At 45.6% G+C, this 21,897-nt stretch overlaps 1 protein-coding gene across 3 annotated transcripts in view; it reads right to left on the reverse strand.

The window, feature by feature from the left end:
- Nucleotides 1-290: 290 nt before the first annotated feature.
- The window catches only part of spg11 (SPG11, spatacsin vesicle trafficking associated), a 43,871-nt gene continuing 22,264 nt past the window's right edge, over nucleotides 291-21,897 (reverse strand). Inside the window, exons 13-40 of one of the 3 annotated variants that reach the window (XM_023955434.1) lie at nucleotides 18,693-18,820; nucleotides 18,314-18,477; nucleotides 18,040-18,235; nucleotides 16,916-17,119; nucleotides 16,737-16,843; nucleotides 15,705-15,850; nucleotides 15,143-15,307; nucleotides 14,939-15,005; nucleotides 14,511-14,673; nucleotides 14,229-14,434; nucleotides 14,029-14,137; nucleotides 12,759-12,918; nucleotides 11,996-12,250; nucleotides 11,154-11,354; nucleotides 10,888-10,995; nucleotides 9,588-9,753; nucleotides 6,314-6,528; nucleotides 5,370-6,084; nucleotides 5,155-5,300; nucleotides 4,876-5,080; nucleotides 4,654-4,794; nucleotides 4,440-4,573; nucleotides 3,338-3,457; nucleotides 3,023-3,191; nucleotides 2,847-2,923; nucleotides 2,595-2,750; nucleotides 722-873; nucleotides 291-619 (exon numbers count right to left, since the gene is read on the reverse strand). In XM_023955434.1, coding sequence (XP_023811202.1) covers nucleotides 445-619; nucleotides 722-873; nucleotides 2,595-2,750; nucleotides 2,847-2,923; nucleotides 3,023-3,191; nucleotides 3,338-3,457; nucleotides 4,440-4,573; nucleotides 4,654-4,794; nucleotides 4,876-5,080; nucleotides 5,155-5,300; nucleotides 5,370-6,084; nucleotides 6,314-6,528; nucleotides 9,588-9,753; nucleotides 10,888-10,995; nucleotides 11,154-11,354; nucleotides 11,996-12,250; nucleotides 12,759-12,918; nucleotides 14,029-14,137; nucleotides 14,229-14,434; nucleotides 14,511-14,673; nucleotides 14,939-15,005; nucleotides 15,143-15,307; nucleotides 15,705-15,850; nucleotides 16,737-16,843; nucleotides 16,916-17,119; nucleotides 18,040-18,235; nucleotides 18,314-18,477; nucleotides 18,693-18,820 — 4,950 coding nt within the window. In that variant the 3' untranslated portion in view covers nucleotides 291-444. Of the gene's footprint in view, nucleotides 620-721; nucleotides 874-2,594; nucleotides 2,751-2,846; nucleotides 2,924-3,022; nucleotides 3,192-3,337; nucleotides 3,458-4,439; nucleotides 4,574-4,653; nucleotides 5,081-5,154; nucleotides 5,301-5,369; nucleotides 6,085-6,313; nucleotides 6,529-9,587; nucleotides 9,754-10,887; nucleotides 10,996-11,153; nucleotides 11,355-11,995; nucleotides 12,251-12,758; nucleotides 12,919-14,028; nucleotides 14,138-14,228; nucleotides 14,435-14,510; nucleotides 14,674-14,938; nucleotides 15,006-15,142; nucleotides 15,308-15,704; nucleotides 15,851-16,736; nucleotides 16,844-16,915; nucleotides 17,120-18,039; nucleotides 18,236-18,313; nucleotides 18,478-18,692; nucleotides 18,821-21,897 lie in introns of all 3 variants that reach the window. The other 2 variants (XM_023955433.1, XM_023955432.1) reach the window with 2 other exon arrangements.

Genomic DNA, 21,897 nt, shown 5'->3' on the forward strand with positions numbered 1-21,897 from the left:
ATGGAAAAATGTAAGAACTCAAAGGCTTGAGTGAATTAAAGACATTTATGAGGACGAACGTTTAACTTCCAACTGTTTGCATCTATCATTACATTTTTTTCTGCCATTTATCATGTCAGAAGGAAACTGACACTCAGAATGTGCTCATAAACTGGTAGGAGAAGTTTCCTGTTTCTGCTGTAAGCAGGTTATTTAGAATATTAACTTACCCAGAATGCATAGTGCATTTGAAAGCAGTTACTGACTGACTATGGTCCATGCATAGAAAAGAAAAAGTCCAAGCAGACAAATTAATTCAAAAGTCTTTAATATACATTTATAAACTGATGAATCTAGTTAGCCTTCATGTCTCCTGCTCAGAGTGATGTTCCACAGAGCAAAGCTGCAGACTGGCAGCAGGCTGTTGGTTCTCGTGGCCGCGCACAGGAGCTGAAACTGCAGCGGTCAGCTGGCAAGCCTGTCGTTCAGGTAGCTGGATGTTTTGGCGTCTTGCAGCAGCATCTTGGTGACATCGTAGAAGCTGTGCTGATAGGCCAACTTATAGCGACTGTACACATCGTCACAGTAAGTCAGCAGTCGCTTGGCATTTGTAATGGTGCTGTTGGAGGAGCCGTCCAGCCTGAAAGAGCCACGCACACACACACACACACACACACACACACATTTTAAACCTCAGTCGTGGGAGAAGAAGACGCAATGATGAGCTGAAAGATGGCCTCACTTCATAAAAATGTCCTCAAACAGGGTGGGGGTCAGGGGGCAGTGTTGTTTCAGCTCCTCCAGGTACACAAAGTCTCCACGAAGGACAACCTTCTGGAACAGAACCTCGGCCCAGTCTGGACTGTAGCTGTACGCCTCAGCCACCACAAACACCTGGGGGTTGGGTGTAGAAACACAGGCTTACATGCAGGCCATGTCAGGCAAATGTGTTTTTCTGCATTTGTGTGGACTTTTCACAGAATTCTCATGGACCTGGCCTGTGAGCTCAGAACCCTGCAGACCTGACTTCTGAAGGGTTTCTTTGCAGGTGGAAACCTAAGAAACATTACTTCAAACGCTGTTTTTCGTAGATGCCATAAACAGTATTTAGATGTCCAACACATCTTTATTTTGAAGCGTGTTCACTCATTCCAGTGTCCTCCACGTCCACCGCTAGTTTAAATCATACAGACATGCTTCTCCAAACATCTGTGAAGAACCAGCTGCTCTCAGTGAACTCCAGCGTGCTTCTGGGATGCTCCTGTACAACGAATCCACTCCTGAAGCTTCCACACTGCTAAATATTCCACAATTTGGGACGGCCCCTTGCTGTTCCAACATGGCTGCACAGTTAGGGTCCATGAAGACACAGAAGGGTAGGAAGAACTGGACGGAGTCCTGACCTCCAACCAACAGAAAACCTTTGGGATGAATCAGAGTGAAGAACTTCTGAGCATTCCCATAATCCCCTCTGAACCTGTGGAAAGACTTCTAGAAGAGCTGAAGCTGTTTGAGCTGCAAAGGGGATCCTACACTTAAAAAACATAACTCATTGGATGAACTCAATTTGACTGTGGGCAGGATTTCCATCCAATAATTATCAGTAGCCCCAACTCAAAGAAAATTCTTCCATGTACTGAAATATAATTGAGTTAGTCGAACTTAATTTTATCACAAAAAGCCAAACAGAAAGAAATCCATTAACTTAATGAAACTTACTTACTTACTGCAAAATAAGTCAAGGCAAAAATATTGTGTGACACTAGTCTCAAACCTAGAACCTCAGCATGTAGATGCCATTGACTAATCCACTGAGCTAACTCTTCTGTGGCTACATTCACTCGCTAGTATAATCACATAGATTCATTTTCTCTATAAATGAGGCTCGTCGTGTATTATCTTATTGGGAGAAACCAGGTTGGAATGATTCCAAGCCACAGTACGTTTTTTTACGTGGAAAAACAGGAAACGAAAGTTTTCTCTCTGTTTTTTTTTCTCTCTTCGAAAAGTTGAAGGATTTGAAGGACCAAAAGTCATAGCAGGCAATAGATGAAAGAGCTGAACATTTTATTAGTTGAATGGTTAAAATAGGTGAAAAATTGAAGCCGAAAAACGGCGGAAGATACTATAAGAAGAATAAATAAAGAGAAACAGGAAAGCAGCATTCAACCAATAAAAGAATAATCACCGAAGAATGATGTTGCACGTGTAAAAGGGAGAGCCTCAATTCCATTGCAGCCACAGCACATGCACACAGCATGCCCCCTTAAGTGAACTCATTTATTTTGGATAACTGGAGTTTATAGTCAAAACTGTTAATATATTTTATGTTACGTCAATTAAATGTAGATACATATTTTTAAAACAAATATATTTAAATAAAACAAACAGCATTTACTTGCATTATATGAAAGAGGGGCTTGAATCATTTTTTTGAGTGTAGGAAACTCTACGGATAATTGTTATCTTGGGATTTTCCTTATATTCACATGCATGTGAGAGGTATATGAACAAGGTTGGTGATCCAGTGCATGATGATCTGACCTGCAGGAGCAAACGTTTCTTCAAAATAAGCGCAGGTGGAGCCTGAGAAGCCAAACTCCTCCCTTACAAACCTGGTAGCAGTGGGGCAGAGCCATGACAGCTATCAGGAGCTCTGAAGGTTGCAGGTTGATGAGGCGGAGCTCTGATCCCTGGTTCAGGAAGTGAAGCTGAAGAGTGACCAGCTTGGCTGTCCGCACACAGCGAGTGGCCTGGCGCACACAGGAGTCCTGTGGAGGCACACAAACACATTCAGGATGCCCCCCCCCACACACACACACACACACACACACACACAGGTGCAGATCCCAGAGGACCTCAGGTACCTTAAAGTAGCTCTCGGCAGCGTCCTTCAACAGACCCAGAGCTTTTACCAGAGAAGTTTTCAGGTCCGGAGTCACAACTGGTTCAACACAACCAGAGCAGAAGTGAGATGAGGACCCACAACCCCCCCCCCCCCCCACACACACACACACACACACACACGAGTGCAGTGACTAACCCCAGTCCTGAGACTCTATCATCTTTAGCTGAGTCCTCGCAGCCATCTCATGGTTTTCTCCAATCTCCCTCCTCATGCTGAAGCACAGAGCCACCATGTTGTGCTTCTCACTGTCTGCAGGGAGGCAGCGCTTGATGTAATCCAGCAGGGCTGTCTTCAGACTGCAGCTCTGCAACACGATGGGGAAGACAAGCACGCCTGAGGATGTTTGTCTCATTAACTTCTGAGAAGGTTCTGCTTCACAGAAACTCAGAGCGGACTCCACACAGGACAGTCACAGGGGTGGTGTGTGTGTGTGTGTGTGTGTGCGTATACCTGTTTTCTATCTGTGTCCACCTTCTTTCTCAGCAGCATCTCAAAGCGGTGGTTCTGGTGCAGAAGGTCAAAGATGTATGTCATCTCGTTGTAGCGACCCATCCCTGTGAGCAGGCGCACCTGCACAGGTGAACCAGTACAGCCCATCAGAGCAGACCAACCAAAAGGAGTCATGGAAAAAAGACACAAAGCAGTAGATGCTGGAAAAATGAATCAGTGACTAAAACCAAGCTTCTCCTTGTGATTGCCTGATTTGTTCAAACGTTAACCTCTTAGGACCCCACATGCATGGACGTCACATTTAATGTTACGTTTGCCTCTATCTGCTTAACTGGGGCCCTGTGACTACATGTTTTAGAGTGTTGGCTCAAATATCAGCTCAGGAGTGTAAATCTGTTGAAGGAGTGAAATACCCTACAGACTGATGGCTGTCACGCAGGGTGCTGATTCTGACCAACAGCTGGACACAGCTGCAGCTTCTTGTGTTGTACATTTAAAAAATACAACAAGAAGGCACAAATGTCCAGTAACTCATGGAGATAAATGTCTGCCGAGGTAAGCGGCTGTTTATATCCGTTTCTATGTCTGTGCTCCACCATATATGGAAAGCAAAACGGCTGCCAGGATGGAGATAAAAGGAGAGCAGAACAGAGTTCAAATCAGCACAAAACACATCATCGTGTCACATGACCAGACCCCGCAGTCTGTCTGCCTGCTCCCAGTCACTCAATCCATCCAAAAAAAGAGTCGTCAGACATTCTTCAGGATGATGACATAATAGGTTGGACACCTCACATCATTTGCTGGAAGCGGAAATTATTCAACTTACTCTAACCCAAAAGTGTTCAAAATTCTTACAATAAATAAACTTTTACTAAAGCTTAAAACTGAAAAAAACCTAACTGTTAGGGTTGCCATTGACATTTGTTTTTTTGAGCGATATGGGGAGACTTCCAGTTCTGGCCCATTGATGCCTGCAGCCAGGTCCTCTTGAGAACAGCTCCTGCTTTGCTTAGTGGAGTTTTCCTGAGGTCTGCAGCTGTGACTGTGTTGAGTTCAGGGGACCGTTTAGTCTGTGTGCAGGTTTGGGGTCAGAGCTCACCAGCAGGCCGTAGTGATCTCCTGGAGCCAGGTAGGAGTGGCTGAGGTGGCGGGCCGTCTGGAGCACTCTCACGATGCCCTCCATGTTGCAGGTCAAACTGAAGCAGTCGTGAGCAATGATCAGCAGCTCCACAACTACAGAGGAAGCAGAAACAGTGGGGAGTGGGCGTGGCCTGCTCAGATCGGGAGCGTATCTGTAAGTGTGAGCATCTTACTGCAGCTCAGGTCTCTTAGAGGAACAGCGTTGAAGTTTTCCAGCAGTTTCAGCCCCACCAGACTCGGCTCGTCACACAGTTTGATGAGCTGCATCAAAGAATCGCCACCCTCCGATAGCCTGAAAACCTGCCTCTCTGCAGCTGACACACCTGCACACACACGATGGTGGAGTGTAAAAGAGGGGGAGGAAGCTGCAGTGAGCCTGTGGGCTGTGTTCTCACCGGGTGGTGGCTCTTGTCCTGACTGCAGCAGCGCCTGCAGCACGGCAGAGGAGACCAGCTGGGCCACAGAGTCTGCTGGTAAAGCCTGAGCCCTGATGAAGGCCTGAGCTTTCCTGAAGCGCTCCGGTTGGTCCAGCAGCAACAGCTTCTGCAGCACTGAGCCTGGTTCCTCCTTGCAGATGTGAGTGAAGGAGCACTGCAGGTCCTGGGGGGCAGTCATTGATACAGCAACATGGCTGAGCAGCCTGCAAACCTCCCAATGCAAGCAGCAGAGCTTACCTTAGACAGCTGGTACAAGTTGAGGACTCGTTTGCAGTAGTTGCTGCCATGGCGACATTCTTCCACCAGCCTCTGGAGCTGGACAGTGACGGCGTCTTCAGGGAGGGGAAGCATCATCAGGGAGGACAGGCTGCTGAGTGACACGGCTGGAAGGACAGGAAGACATGATGGAGGAGCAGCCATGCACAGCAACCATACTCAGAAGGAGGACTTACAGGTGCTCAGGCCCCCCCCTGCAGGGGCTCCTGGGGACTCTTCTCCAGGGTCCGGGCTCAGAGCTCCGCTTGCCAAGCCGTGGCAATGCAGCACCACTCGTGTGTCTGCGTGCTTCAAAGAGAAGTAAGCACAGACTCGAGCCGCTTCATGAATGCTGCCTTCATCCAGCATCTGGTCCACCAGGGAAGACAAGACTCTGCTCTCCTGCAGACTCAGCTCAGGCTCCACGTTCAGCTCCTCCAATGGACCTGAAAGTCTATCCAGACTCAGGCAGTCCTCCTGGTTAAGCTCTGTGATGGTGGAGAAGGAGAACTCCTCCAGGAAGAGTCTGTAGGAGCTGAAGCCTGGGGAGGAGGGCGGCGGCAGCAGCTTGAACACACTCTCCTCCTCCATGGAAGCAGAGAGGATGTGTTCGTGGACCCGGCTGAACCACAGCTGTTTCTCCAGGCCCCGCAATTCCTCCACAGGAACAGGGCTGAGCAGAGTAAGCCAGTGAGCTTGGAGCTGCAGCAGCATGCAGCGCTCCTGCATGTCCAACAGCTCCGTCTCTGCCTCCTCATCACTCTTTGTCTGCGACTGGAAGAAGCGAGCAGCGGACCCTGGGTCTGTGCCGTCAGCTGTCAGCTGCTGCTGACATTTCCTCCAGAAGAGGACCCTGGTCTCCAACCTCCCCCACTGTGGCTTTGTCCTCTGGGAGTTGATCTCCTGAAGGAGCTGCAAGGCACAGAAGGGATCCGCCATGTCTTTGAGAAGCATTCAGTTTGACTAAGAGCAGTGTTGGCAGTCTGATGGAAGTTTTTAGAAAAAACTAACACCTTCTTTACATGTTAGTGATAGTTTACATGTGATAGTTTCCTTAAGTTTGCCTGTTTCATTCTGCTTTTAAAAATACTTTAAAAAAATAAAGGTCTTGATGGTGAATCCCTTTGAGTCGCTGTCAAACCTGGTGAATCAGAAGACTGTGGATGGGCAGACCCGCCAGCAGAGCCACCTGCCGCCCCAGGCTGTATTGACCTCTGGCCTGCAGAGCGTCCACAATGTTTTGGAGCTCCTCCTGCTGGAGTGAAGGAGAAGTGCACTGGAGGAGGCTGGGGGACAGAGCGACCCCCGAGCCCTGAAGCAGCTGACTCAGCTGACTCAACTTCCTGAAGTCTGGGCCTGCACAGAAACACACGACAACAGCGTATTTAGGTAAAATCACTCAATGCTAGTACTGCAGAAACTGGAATGATAGGATTTGCCTTTTTCATGGTCCCATTCCAAGTAATTTTGAGCGGTATGTCGTTTTCTGACTAAAACGTCAGCCTGACGAGCTTTGTGGGGGAAATTTCTAGTTTTCTTGGGAAAAAAGAAAAAGCACGTTTTCCAGCATGGAAAACAACCACAATCACTGTTCAGCCTTTAAAATTCATGAGAGCAAATGTTTAGGGAAACTAAAAAAAAACTGAAGGTATTACTATTTTTTTTTGTTTATTTTCAAAAGATCTTAGAAAATGACATTTAAAATCCACCTTTATGGACTTTCGTGGTTTTGGGCTAGAGTGCAGTTCTCTGGTTGTCTACTGTCCGTGCCAGTGAAGTGCGGTCAGATGAAGCAAGTGAGGCTCGACCTCACCGGTCATTGTGATAAAATAGAAAAATGTACATTAAGTAAATAAGATTTTCCACTGATCCGTGTTAAAGATACATTTTCAGTTGACTCCACATGTTTTCCATGAGGTTAAAATCGCAGAATGTGAGTGTTGCGTGAACACATACGGAGCAGAAACTCCGGGTGAGGTTCTGGAGCGCTTCGCCTCATGTCTGACTGCAGGACTCGGTTTTAACAGAGAGTACGGTCAGAGCGATGACTGTAAGGCCGGAGAAAAAGCTGCCAGTGAGGCGAGCCTCGCCAGCAGGGGGCAGACGTGAGCTGACAGCTGCTTTGTAGTAGAAACAGAACAGACTGAGGACGTCTGTCTCCAATGAGAGAGAGAGACTCACTAAACTAAAGGAGATTAAATAAGGAAGACTTTTCCAACAGATCATAGAGCTTTTTGTGGAGAAGGATCAACGCATGGACTCAAAAAGTGAGGCCAAACATGGTTTTCAATGTTTGTTTTTTAAAAATAACATGGGAGTAAGTGGAAAAAACATGTAAGTATTTGAAAACTAGATTTTAGGCCTAAATAATTATTGTAATGATCATTTTCACTGACAACATTTGATAACATTAACCCTTGTGCTATCCTAGACACTTTAACATTGGGAGTTGGGTCATCTAGACCCACTAGACAGTGCTCTGAACCTTTTTTCTTCAATGATTTGTGATCTTCACTGGTGTCCATGGATTACATGAAATCTTTCCACCTTTATCCACCTTTGTCATGGTAGGGAGAACATGTCCCTGACCCCACCCTTACGTCAAAGTAAGGGTGGGGTCATCTAAGATAGCACAAGGGTTAAAGCACCAGAATCTGAAGTTGGAAAAATATCAGAAATAGTTATAGAGGGTCAAAATGAAATGTGTGCTGATCACATCTGTAGACTTTAATTTGTTTACAGTATATATGAATAATGTATACACAAGAAGAGTGTTCTATCCATGTCTATAAAAGCAATATTCTCTGTAGGACTAATATGTTCTTGTGTGTACCTTCTATGCTGTTACCTGCTGTTGGATGAATGCTGAAATATTCAGTTCTTGTAAATCTGACTGCAGAGGAGTCGGTGCCTCACCAGCCCAAAAAAATGCTGTTTGAAAAACCTTGTAGTTGTTACGTGTAAACTACAATTGGTGGGTCATAAGCCCCCTGCTCTGCTCCATTCTGATGCATCCACTGTCAGACCAATAGATACCTGAACGTCTTTGTTTTCCTCGTCTGAGCTGGAATCTGGATTTAAGTGTACGGATGGCTAGTTCTGATATTGCTGCCATTTTTGTTGCAGCGCTAACGTTAGGTTGGGTTTGTGAGGGGCTGTAAGCTAGCGGGAGAGCATGTAAACAGATAGGTGATGGGAGTTGGGGGCGGGCATCCCAAAGTCTTACTATCTGAGCAGAGGTGAATTTTTTTTTATAATTTAAACTTGTCCTGTCCAACAGCTGGGCATACAGATTAGAGCTGAGGGCCTCTTGTGTTGGACATATTTTATTTTAACAACAGGGGTTATTAATCTTCTGACAAACCAAAGGTATGTCTGAATAAACCACTTTTGTAATCGAGGCCAGACTTTATTCACTTTAATCATATTTGAAAATCTTTTGTGTTGGACCGGACGGAAAAGGAAAGGAGGGAAGAAGAGAGAGGGATGTTAGAGAGGGGGGGGGTAGGAATGTGATTAATGGGGGGGGGGGGGGGTAAACCATGAAGCAGCATAATACAACAAGCTACTGGATGTTTATCATTACGGTGAGGTTCAGATAGAATACAAATCTCAAAGGGGCGGGCCCTGTCCACACACACAGACAAATGTTATCAACACACCTGCTAGCTGCATAAATGTCCACAAGTCAACATGTACACAAAGCAGATAGTGTTCACACACGCATACTTATGCCTTCAAACCAACTAGTGTGAAATATTTCAGTCAATCATGCAAACTATTAGTGCAAAGGTGAGCTAACACCTGTGCTCAGGTGAGTGTTTATGTTCTTCTAAAATGGATGGTGGAATGTGAAAAGAAGGAGGGAGAGTGTCCAGCCACCCCCACACCAAGACCCCCGCCGCAGCAGCAGCGGCAGCCAGAACCCCCCAACGCCACACGGCAGCAGGCAGAGAACAACCGCCCCACGGGCGACCACATCTGCCACCAAGGCCAGGGCCAGCAGGGCCGCCGCGAGGCCCCCAGAGCCAGAGAGCAGGGAGGCACGGGGGTAAAGAGAACGGTGCCCCAGCCCAACCAAGAGAGCAGCCCCCCCGCCGCGCCGGGAGGGCCCAACGCAGGGCCCCACCCGAGAAGGGTGCCCACAGCCCCAGACGAGCACCCCATCACAACCCAGGAGTTCCGGGCATCCCCCCGCCCCAACCCCAGGTACGAGCCAGGACCCCAAACAGAGGTGAATTTCTAATGAACTACTGTTGCTCTGCAGCAACGATCTCCTAGAAAATGACACGACGACAACATTTTACCATAATCTGTCATTAAAGTCTCAGAAAAGGTGGACAGTCTTCTGAAGCACATTGTTTTGGGGATCAGTTAGTTCCCCTGCCACAGTCCGGAGCTAAAACTGGACTCACCGTGGGATTTGAGGAGTTTGTCGACTTCCGTCAGGAGCTGCAGTAGTCGGTGGAGGTCGTACTGAGAGGAGCAGCGCTGCAGCATTATGAGGAGCAGCGCAGAGGCCTGGCTTTCAACCCACTGCAGGGGGGGTGCACCCCTGGGCGCCGGACCCCCACTCCTCAGCTTTCATAGTAGAGAAAAAAAAACTGTCAGGCAGGGCAGCAACAACCGTCTCATTTTATCAACTGAAGTACTGAGACAGATGATGATGGTCACAGTCATAGTGATACAAATTTTTATACACTGGTCCTTCAAGCTCATAAGAAGCTGAAGTCATGGAATCCCTGCAGGAGCGGCTGGAGTATCAAACCAACAAGCCCTCCCCCTCCTCAGACTCTAAACTCCACCATATTCATAGCGTTATTCTCTAGTTGTCCTGCTATCATTCAGGGATGAAACTCCCCCAAATTCAGCATGTGTGAGTCTCTGTTGGTCTCCTCTGTACCAACAAAGTCTCTGCAATATCATTAAGAAAAATACAGCGTATAACTTTAACAGAATTGATTCCCTTTTTTCAGAAAAGAAAAAAAAATTGTGTATCTTGCGTTTCCCTTGCGACCACCTTAAGGAACGTCATAATTATGGCATTGTTGTGTGTGGTAAGTCTGTCGTGAAATAAGGATAATGTAAGTCAGACGTATTTATGAGGTTTATGACGGCTGTCATGCGGTCCCCTACACCACTCTACAATCGTTGGTGAGGTGTGAGTGCTGGCCCCTGACTGACTGCGTGCAAATGCCCAACAACAGTCGGGCTGCAAACAATGACTGCACACGTATCACATGAACCGCAGTCACAGGCTCCTTGTGCAGTGTACAGGTCATGAGAGGGGCTGAAAAATCAAAACTCCATACAACATGCTTGCTTCTCACCTATACTTCCCATTACCTACGCTTATGTATAAGTGTTTGCTACAGCCTGCTGCTCGCAGCATGCCCATAGAGAAAATGTGTAGAAACATTTTCTCTCCACAGGTTCACTGAGAGGTCTATGACCATGATAATTTATTGGGGCTACCTGTGTGGCCCGTATAGGTTTGCCCAATCTCCACAGAGCATATTCACCAGAAAGTGCAGTTGTGATTAAGGCTTATGATTTTAGAATACATCAATGGATGATGAAATGATCCAGAAATATCTCAACGCAGCACACATGACTATTATCAACATCTTTCACTTTTACACTTATATTTCTAAATTCAAAAGACAATTACAATCTGATGTTTGCTGTCAATAGTCTGTCTCAGGTTTCACTTACGGCGATCAGAGTCCGCTGGAAGTCAAGCAGCTTGGATTTGGCCTCAGTGAACTTCCTGCAGTCACAGCACATCTCAAACATCTGCAGCACCAGCAGCAGAGGGCAGTCCTGCACAGAGGGCAAAAACTGTTGGACTCTGACTCTGCTTCTGGTTCTGGAACGGTTTCTGGGGACTCGTGTGGAGCATTAACAGCAAAGCTGATTGCAGCGTGGTTATTAAGTGTTTTGATATCCTTTCTTAAAGTCAGCAGTCTTCAGAGTTTTACCTTTTGGAAAAGCTCAAAGCCTCGAAGGAGGGGCCTGACATGACCCCGCCCCAGCAGTACTTTCCAGATGACTGACAGGTCGTGCAGGGTCCATTCATGGTATCGGGGTGCTTCAATCAGGTGGAAGGTGGCTTCACCTGCTGTGACCTCATCCACAGAGGTGAGGAGCCACACACACAGGCAGGACACGTGGTCTGCTTCCTGTCCATGAGCAGCAGAGGGAACATCAGCTTCTGCAGCAGTACGACACCTCACATACATGACCACACACACAATGCTGCTAAACCTTCACTAGGTCTAATTCAGCCCCTCCTGGACCTGCCAAACCCAGATAAGCCTAGACCTGATGAATCCGGATTTGTTGATCCTGATCAGAAACTTCTTCGGTCTGTGTTAGACTGTAGGAAATAGGGCTGGGTGTCGCCTATAAGTACCAGAATTGATCCGATTCAATTCACTGGAGCCTGGATCGCACCAATACATGATTTTTTTTCAATTCTTTCAATCCGTTAGCGTCAAGCTAGCAGACTTTGGTTTTACTGCTGTTATTTTTTAGGTCACCGGAAAAGGGAAGGCATAGAAGATTATTGATTTATAAGCTCGGGTGGATTCACATTTTGTTCTGGTGCTGCTTATGCTTAGACTGGTTCTGCTGCAGGAAACCCTCACAAACCTCTCGGTCAATATTCATAAACTCACACAGACAGAACTCAGTGTCAGTGATCTGTTCACAGATCAGCTGTTTCTGGCTGTTCAGCTGCCTGGTTAACTTCCACAGACTCACAAAAAACATTGTTTTGAACAACCGGCAGAGCAAATTATAAGTGGAATTTCTTATTTACCTCCAAACATGCAGCCAGCACTGCCAGCAGGGGGCAGTGTTGAAGCAGTGCCTCTTGTAGCAGGTACCTGTGCGGCGCAGGCTCCTGCTGGCTCTGAAGGAGGATCAGGGAGAGCTCTCTAGGATGCTCTGGGTTTATGTTGTCCTCTTCTAACTTCAGAGACATTGACTGCTTCCTGGCCCCATCCAGGTCCTGGAACGCCAGCGACAGGTGGGCCTGGAGGGTGGGGCCAAACTCACAGAGGAGGGATCTTACCTTTAGGATTTCCAAAAACAGTTTAAGTGCAAAAATAAGCACAACAACTTAAAGATAATATGAAGATCTGAAACAAGAGCATGAACGTGTGTTTACATCTTAGTTGTAATTTTAAATTTAAATTTAAAAAACAGACTTAAATCATAAAATAAAATAATAAAACAGGTCCATGCCTATCAGTAATTTTTAACAAATAACTTTTTCAAACAGATCTTGATTGCTGAATCATTTGTCAGTTTTCAGGCCGTTTCAACCGTTTCATCTCCCCACTTTCATTGTGGACCTGAGGTCACCCTCTCTGCTTCATATCCACCTCTGAGACGACCTTTGCAGGCGCATCAGAGACAGATGGAAATTTTATAGGTCTTTCCATAGAGCAGTGGACAGAGAAAGATGCTTCAGAGGCAGAAAAGAAGCACCACAGGAGGGAGTGAGGTGTCAGAAAGCAGATACATGCCGTTTTATACAGAGACACTAGTCTGTGTCAAGGACATGAGTTTGTTTTTACCTGCTGGAGGGGGAAGTTGTGCAGCTGAACAAATAATAGAAAGTGGATGAAGTGTCCATCCTGGGCACAGTAGACCGGATAAACCTTGCTGAGTCTCAGACTGTGGAGCTGACAGAAGTGAACAGCCAGAGTCCACTCCTGAGCTGCTTCATAGGAGGACCTGAGGACAATGGACCACAAAAAGAACGGAACAGTTGTTAAAAACAGAACAAAAAACAACGTCAGGGCAGGCTTTGCCCTAACGAGACCAAGTTCAGCCTGCAGGGAACCACAGCACAAAAAATAATGGAAGGTCAGGATCCTCTGGATGAAGCAACAGTTTAAAGGCCCACTCTGATCAAAATTATGCTTTTGGTGTTTTTAACATGTTCTTGAGACATTCTTCTGATGATGGAGGACATATATGAAGAAAGTTGACTTTAAATTTGAACGTATTTCTTAATTCAAAAAGTGGTGAATCATTAAAAAAGGAGCGTATTTGTTATGCAGAAAATACGCTGCTCACTGCTCCGCTCAATAGATCCATCAACGTCTTTGTTTTCCTCATCTGAGCTGGAATCTGGCTCTAAACTGTACAGCTAGAAAGATTTAATATTGCTCAACTCTTTTTGTTGCACCGATAATGTTAGGTTGGGGTTTTGAGGGGCTGTAAACTAGCAGGAGAGAGTGTAAACAAAGGGATGATGGGAAATCATGGGAATTATCTGTGAGTCGTTCCTTTCTGATGGATTCCTGCCACTCTAGAGAAACTGTCCTAGAAAATGACAGGTTTATTTCAGTTTTTCTAAAAACAGCATATCATCATTAAAAGACCACTGGGAACACTTTGAAAATAAATCAAAGGGTGATCGGAGTGGGACTTTAAAAACCTTCACAGCTTCTAAAACACAAAAACAGTCATATTTGTCTGTGTATCTTTTTTTTCTAAATCTATAAAATGTTTTCTGCCACAGTGAAACGTCTTTTACACAGGCTTTCATGGCAGGAGGAGAATTTGTCCCAAAAACAGCATCTTTTCCCACACATTTATTTACAAGAGGTTCTGATAATTTTTCTAACATATTTCCAACTGAATTTTACAACGATTTGTGCACAGAAACCAGAAAAAAACCTTTAATCACCAGCTGACAAATTGTTTGAATTAAACACAAAAAGAATGCTAAAAGAACAACAACAAAAAACAAAAATACTCAAATAAAAAAGTCTGGAGGAAGAGTGTGCTCCATTCTTCCGTCAGCAGTTACTGACTCAGGTGCTACTCAGCACATACCTGTGGATGCCTCTCTGCTCCAAACTGTGTTCAACTGCAGCCTCCAGGTGACCGAACAGCTCCTCTGCTGCTTCAGGCTCCGCCTCCACCAGCTTCAAAGCTGCAGACACTGGCAGAGGACAGATGTGTGTTTGAGTGCGATGCAAACTACTGTGCAGGTGTTGGCTCCAGAGCAGAGCTGTGGGGTTGGCTGCGTTTACCGAGAGTCTGCAGGTTCTGGGATGTGGAGCGGCTGCTGCTCTGGTTCCAGTGCTGCCGGATGGTGTTCACGGCTTTCACATCCACCCTCAGCTTAATGCTACTGATCCCCAAAAGCTCACAGAAACAAACAGCAGCAGAAGTCACAGACGTCATGTGGAAGCACCGCAAGGCCAGCTGGTACACGGGGGTCCAGGCGCGCTGCAGCCTGAAGGGCAGCGGGCGGGGGGGATGTCAAACTCTGACAGAAGCTGCAGACATTGAGATTAGCATGCAGAACTCACAGCAACCTCACATCCCCACACAGGCTCAGGTGATGCAGCAGGAAGTTCCCAAAAGCAAAGGAGGGTCTGCCATGACGGATGTAGTAGAGAAAGTCCAGCTTCTCCACCAGGGCATGCCTGCTGACCAGGTGAGGGTTGGAGAAGTGTGGAAGCTCAGACGCCTCTGTGGGAAGATGCACGCATTCGACAGGTCAGTGTGATGCTGGGAGAACAGGGACAGAGCTCATGAGATGGAATACCAAAATTCCTCTGTTAAAAGTTCGTGCTGAAGATCCTAGTTGTTTTGACAAGGATTGTAAATTTGCAAAGAAATTATTTGTTAGATGTCAAACTGAATCCAGCCCACTCCATCCCTGCTGATGATACCTAAAGCACACCACAGGACAGCAACGGTGTGTGTATGGGGGATGGGGTAAGGGGGGCCTCACCAGTGGAGTTGAGGGTGTTTGCCGTTTGCCAGCCAAACAGAATGCAGGGATCCAGGGGGTGGAGCGACTGCAACACAAAGCAAGAATGGCGGTCAAGGTTCTCATTCATCCAGGTGAGTCATGGCAACCAGATTTAAGACCTCCTCTCTTAAAACGTTTCCTTGCTCATGAAGGATATTCTGAGTTTAAGAGAGATGTGCTCACCTGAAGAAGGTGGTAAATGGAGATATCAGACGACGCCCCCCCTGCAGAAACCCCAGAGGGGAACAGGGCTGCTCTCAGTCTGGGGTGGGGTGCAAGAGCCATCTTCAGGAGCTGGGGGTCAATGGTCCTATCCAGCTGCGGGGCCCTCTCCCCTTGAGTCATTACCTGCAGCACAGACAGACAGCGTTTGGAGCTGTTCCACTCCAGGAACATCTAACTCCCAGATTTCCCAACATTTCTGTTCCAGGGAACGTCAGCGCTGCTGGGAAGCAGAAGGCGCCTTTCTTGACACTGAAGGTAACCATGAAATTCAAGAAATGCAATAAAGGTAAATAAACTGCACTAAAAAGAGGTCATGAATGCATGCATGTCCCAGAGGTCTGCTGATGGTGTTAATGTAACTGGAGGGGGAGAGAAAAGCTCTTTCATGGTGCAGAGAGGGACAGAAGAACAGTGAAGATCTGAGAGTGCCAACAGGGATGACATGTTCTGATCAAGTCTCCACACGCATGAAGGCCTGAACTGAGAATGCACAGAAACGTGCAGGTGCAGCAGCGGTTACCTGGTCGATTCCCCCTGGGGAGAACATGACAGCAGCCAGAACCAGCAGGCTGTGCCCCTCCAGCAGCAGGCTGCTGAGGGACGCCTGGCTGCCCGGCAGAAGCACCTGAGCACAGGTGAGGCTGGCCTGAAAGAGCAGTTCAGCATCTGGACAGAGAACAGCAGAGAAACATTAGCATGGTCCTTTAGGCATGACAGAGAGCAAACCCAACATATTGCAGAAACATTTCCACCTTTAGGTGATGTTTTTTGTCTTTAAAAATATTAGCATTGCAGGTATGGTCAAACAAACATCACACAGTCACTTGTTTAATGACACAACATGACAATGAAGGTCTGCAGAGAAAATCTACCAATGTGGATTTTAATTTACCAAAATCTGTTTGACTTCTTGGTTCATAAAAATAAATAAGTACAATATGTTTGAGCAATTTTTCATAAATAAATCAGAGAAATTGTCCATCTTTTTCCCCACACAAAGTTTACTCAAATGTTACTGTAAGACAGAATGGACAAATAAATAGACATCTGTGCTCTAATGTCATCGTCTTTCTGACTTCATCTGGACAATTAGAGCTTTAACAACATTCTGATGAATGGTCAGAAATGTAGGAAATGCATGTGTGGCCATAAGAGCGACCTTCAGGAAAAAAGGGATTGAAGACAGTGAACATAAACTCCACATTTATGAACAGAAACAGAACAAATCCCAAAATATGAGAATAGTGGGAATTCTTGAGAGCGACGGCTCTTCTGGTGATTGTTTCATCCACAAAATGCTTCATGGAAACCTCCCCACGTCTTTGTGTTTTGGAGTCACAACAGCTCATTAATTCAAACCGAGTGTCTTTGTGATTGACAGCGATTTCAAACGAGAAACACTCAGAAATGCAAAAATGAAATGATTTCTTATTACATGTGTTCTCTTCCATAAGTAAAATGCCACACGTACATGAAACTCAAAAAACATGATTTTCATCGGAGGGGGATGAATGATTACGTTTCAGCGGCAGATGGAAGATGATGGTGGTACCTGACAGATCCCTGGTAATCTCTTGAATCTTTACCAGCATCTCACACCAGGGCTGGCTCTTAGAGAGCTTCTGCTCGTTTAGAAGACGGCAGTTTCTGGGCGTCAGTCTGCAGAAGACAGTCATAACAGCTCAGCGCTTCATCTCTTCTCTGATTAGCTGCAGCAGCACGCACACACACCTGTAGTGCTCCAGGTAGGAGTACAGCAGGTACTGAAGATCGCCGTCCAGACAGAAGGTGATGACGGCCCCATGCAAGTCCAAACCCTGTGGAGAGCGGTACTGAAGGACTGGAGGGCAGGACGCCATCAGCCCTGTGGCCTGAGCAAGCCTCCAGAACAGCTGCTCCACGTCAGCCAGCTCACCCGGGACAAACATACCTCTCCTGGGGAGACGGAAAATCTACCAGCATCAGCAAGCTGGGTGCGTGGGTTCAAGACTGTCCAAACACATCAAAGCAGAGCAGACAACACCCTACAGCTGAAGTGTGCTCCCTTAAACAGAAATATGTTGATACCAGCCGCTGCTCAGACAAAACCAGCGCACGGAAAGGCAAGGCAAGCTTATTCGTATGGCACATTCCTACAAAAAGCGATTCAAAGTGATTCATATTCATATTCATATTTGATATAGCAGACAGCAAACTACTAACCAAGTGTTGAATGACTAGAACAACTCAAATTCAACACTTGACTGTTTCAGTGAAACTAGAACACCTCATGTACTCTGCTGTGTTTGTAGATGGCACTGTTGGGGGTTTCAACTGACAACTGAGCATTGAAAGCTTTCAGAATTTGCTTTGCGAATACTGTAATCAGATAGGTCATCTCCATCATTTATTGATTTTTGGTGACTTTTCATTTCTGCCCAAACATGCCACAGTTAACTAGGAGATGACTACAGTGCTCCCTCGTTTATTGCAGGACTTACATTTAAAAATCCTTGAAGGTGAAACTTTATGCAGTTTTCTCAGACAGACATGAACATTTTCACACTTTTCTCTCTTTTTTAAGCCTCAAAGTTCAAAGATTTATGTAAATTTGGCAAACTGAACATATTCTGTACAGGAAACCCGGCATTGAGGAGATTGATTGACAAGGTCTACAGCCAATCAGGATGCAGAACACAGTGTGCTGCTGAAAAGAACTACTGAGGGAAAAAGTGGGACCACGAAATGTGAACCAGGATGTAGTGAGGGAACACTGCACCTGTCAATGTGGGCAATTCTGGAAAATGTACCAATTCAGAAATGAGTTCTGTTTTGTTCAGTTGATAAGTCTTAAACAGGGAATCAGTGCATATTACCTGGCCAGCAGGTCTAGGAGGTTTTCTTTCAGGTAGGCGCTACACGCTGTGTGCTGGTTAACTAATTCTGCAGTTATCTCAGGCCAGTGGGAGGAGCCAGTGATCTGCTTGTCTTCAATCCAGTCCACAAGGCGGTTCTGGTCATGGAGGGAAGTCAAGTAGTGCCACAACACTGAAGAGTCACAAGAGCTCAACTCTGGTGAACAACAGAACCGAGACATTCCGTCAAGAACAGACCATCAAGAACAGAACAGAGCAGGACTCAGGGCCGTACCCAAGTGCTGCTGTCTGGATAAAAGAACCGCCGTCTGGCAGCTCTGGTTCCAGTTCCTGACCCAGTCGAGACGCAGTAGTTCTCCTGCCTCGTCTGCCGACTGCTGTTGTACCAAATTCCTCACAAGCTCCTCACCGTCCATCTCTTTCCTCATCAAACCCAGCCTGAAATTACATTTTTATTCCTAAAACGGAATTGAAAAAACTCATAGGAGCAGATTCAGAGAAGACATTGAATCCTTCCAAGGGTTAACGAGAAGGTTCAAGGAAACAAGAAGAGGATATGGAGAGACAAACTTGAAATCTGAAAGTGAAAATAGATTCAATATTAAGGAGTGTTGCATGTGTGGCTGATAAAGAGGATATCATCCAACCTTTACCTCTGAGATGAGCCTGCAGACGGGCAGCGGACAGGCGGCTGTGAGCAGAGCTTTTCCACCTGCCTGATGAACACAACGCTCTTCATTTCCTCCTCAGAAAAGAAGCCCTGATTTGACAGCTCCTTCACCTGACAACCAACCAGGCAACAGACTGAGCAGAAAGACACAGACGTACTCTGTTCCACCAGAGACTGTCACTGAGGTGGTGCAAAACTAACATGTGTAACATTTTTATGATGCTTTCTTATACACCAGATATACCATCAAGTTACCATTACACATGAGTAGTGGTTCTTAAAGACCCACTCCAATGAAAATGGTGTTTTAACATCTTCTTGTAACATTTGTCTAATAACGGAGAATATATATATATATATATATATATATATATATATATATATATATATATATATATATATATATATATATATATATACAGTGGCGGTTCTACACTAACTTACTCCCTGGGCGAGTAACCCCACCAGCGCCCCGCCCCCCCTCCCCACACACACACATACAAAATTTGACAACATCCTGCTGTGTTCCCTATCTTCTATTTAGCCATTTTACTCAAAATATGCATGAATTTTCTAGACTCGTATTACAGGGGGGTCAAACTCAGTCACACAGGGGCCTAAGTTAAAAACACGCTTAAGGTTTTGGGCCGAAGAAGATAAATGTTTACTGAACACACTAAAGCTAAACTTTTAAACCTTTTAAACTGAACTTTTTGAACATAAATATGAATAAAAACAGTAACTCAAGTTAAACCTTAAATAAGTTGTAATATTTTGTTCTCCATATAAATATATTCTGTCAAAATTATACAAATATGAACATGCTGCAGGACAAAAAGCAAAGAAAGCCTGGAAATATTAATAAGAAATTATATCAAATAATTCCATTTTTTTTGCTCTTTCATCATTTTTTAGAGAATTTTTTTTAGAGCTGGACTCCTGCTTCATTTTTAGCAATAATTTCTTAATGTGTGACGTCCTGTGTGTGTCTTTGTGAAGCATATCAGAGGGATTAGATCTAAAAAATAAAACTTATTGTGATTAATATGTTTAGGTCTTATAAAACATTAAAGACTAAATCTTAGAACTCATCAGTGGGATTACTCCAAAAATATTTGGCATTTCCCTAAATTTGTGCAACACCAACAGCAGAAATCCTCCAAAAAACCTCAATCCATAAAAAATGGTCTGATCTCATCCCCCCTCCCCCTCCCCCTCCCCTTCCCTCTGACACACGCGGCTCCGTCTCTATGACGGGAGGCGCAGCTGCGGCTCAGAGTTGATTGGGAGTCCTTTTCTATCTGACAATCCCCTGTTAGTGTGATTCAGCCAGCCACCGGCGAGCTGCGCTCCCCTCTCGAGTTTTTTTACTTATGTTCCAAAGACTACCGCAAAGAGGTGTGGCCGCAAGCGTCTTGCAGCAGAGGGCGGTGGTCACGTGCGCATCGGGTCTGCTGTGTCGGAGCAAAGAATTGTGGGAAATAATCTCCATTGCCTGCTTTTTTCGAAATTGGGTTGAGCACGGGTGTTTGTTCTGCCTATTTCCTTTTCATGTGCCTGTTTTACGTTGTTTCACTCTGAGGTATTCTTTTTTTTTTTTTTTTTTGCACCATAAGTGTGAAGAGCAAATAGGAGGAAGACATTCTTAAGAGTCTGATGTGTCAAACTTATAGCATTAAGTGTCGGCTGCTGAAGCAATTTCAAATTAAAAGCTCCAAGCTTCCTCTTTGAATATAGTATGTAGCACATTACGTGTAACGCCTCAGGCACGGCAAATGCCGCCCCCTATGAAGTGCCGCCCTGGGCGACCGCCCATATCGCCCATATCAAAAACCGCCACTGTATATATATATATATATATATATCAGAGAAAGAAAATTATTTATTAGCAACAGCATAACGATGTTATTAAAAACTGGTACCGGTCCGTAAAACCCAGGAACTAGCAAAATGAAAAAAAAAAAACGTCTTTGGAAAGTTTCTTTGCCAAGTGGAAAAGGTCCAGCCAGGAGACAGAAGAGGAGCCTTCCACTTCCAAAAAAGAAAGCTACATTTGATAGACAGTATCAGGAGTCCTACTTACAATATGGATTTATCCCAACAGGAGATTCCCACGCACCATTCAGCATTGAGGTGAGTTGGATTTTCCATGCACTTATTTTGAAGGCATGTTTAAATGTTATAATAATAACGACCAGGGAGAGTTGTGGGCAGAGAAGATGTTGCTAATGTCATAATTCATGTTTATTGTTATGTTTAGAAAATACCACAGTTTTCATGCAGGTCATATTATTTTGTTGTATTGTAGTGTCGTCACGTGCACGTTTGGTCTGCTGTCAGAGTTCCACAGGCTGCAGGAGTTACTGTCGGAACTGGCATCACAGGGAATTATGGGAATCCATCCCCTTTGCCTGCTTTGGTCAAGGGTTGAGCACGGGTGTTTCTTTTTGCCTACAGGTCCTTTCATTTGGCAGTTATGTTGTTTCACTCTTAGTTATTTCTTCCTATTCTTTTTAGTTTGTGTTTACTTCTTCCATGAGTGTGGGAAGGGGATGATGACGCCTGTGCGATGTACAATGTTTAGCGTGTCAAAATAAAAGCACAGAGTACATCTAATCACGTGTCTCTGCCTCTATTGTAGCATTGCTGCAGTGTTTGTTCGCCTCATATGATATGCAGATTCGTGAGAATTTTGCCAGACCTTAAAGCGGTCTGTGGCGCATAAAGGTTAGGGGCCGCTGTTGTGGCAGACTGAATTGAACTGGGTGGCTGTTGGGTCGCATTATAAGTTCCGGAGTTCATTGAACGCATCAAGAAGAGATGCTGGTTGGCCCTCAGTTCTGTCGCTCAGCCTGTCGCTGGGGAGTTTGGACCAATGGGGTTCAGCTATGGACCGAATAAAGAAATAGGTGGGCTGATGCGGGAGCGGTGGAATAAAACATTGGGACAAGCGCTCTCGGCGGGAGAGATTGAGGAGTTGCTGAATTAATTGTACGGCGTTGGTTACGGCCTGCAGTAACCAGAATAAAGAACCTTAAAAGAGGTTAAGGCTCCGTGCCTCTGTGTGGGAAAGGGACACAACACTATTGTATGGCTCTCACGAAATTACATTTAAAAATATGTGGTTTATGGCTCTCTCGGCCAAAAAGGTTCTCGACTCCTGGTCTAACAGTTCCCTTGAGGCTTGT

This window comes from Oryzias latipes, chromosome 6, assembly GCF_002234675.1.
Source record: "Oryzias latipes chromosome 6, ASM223467v1".
Taxonomy (NCBI): Eukaryota; Metazoa; Chordata; class Actinopteri; order Beloniformes; family Adrianichthyidae; genus Oryzias; species Oryzias latipes.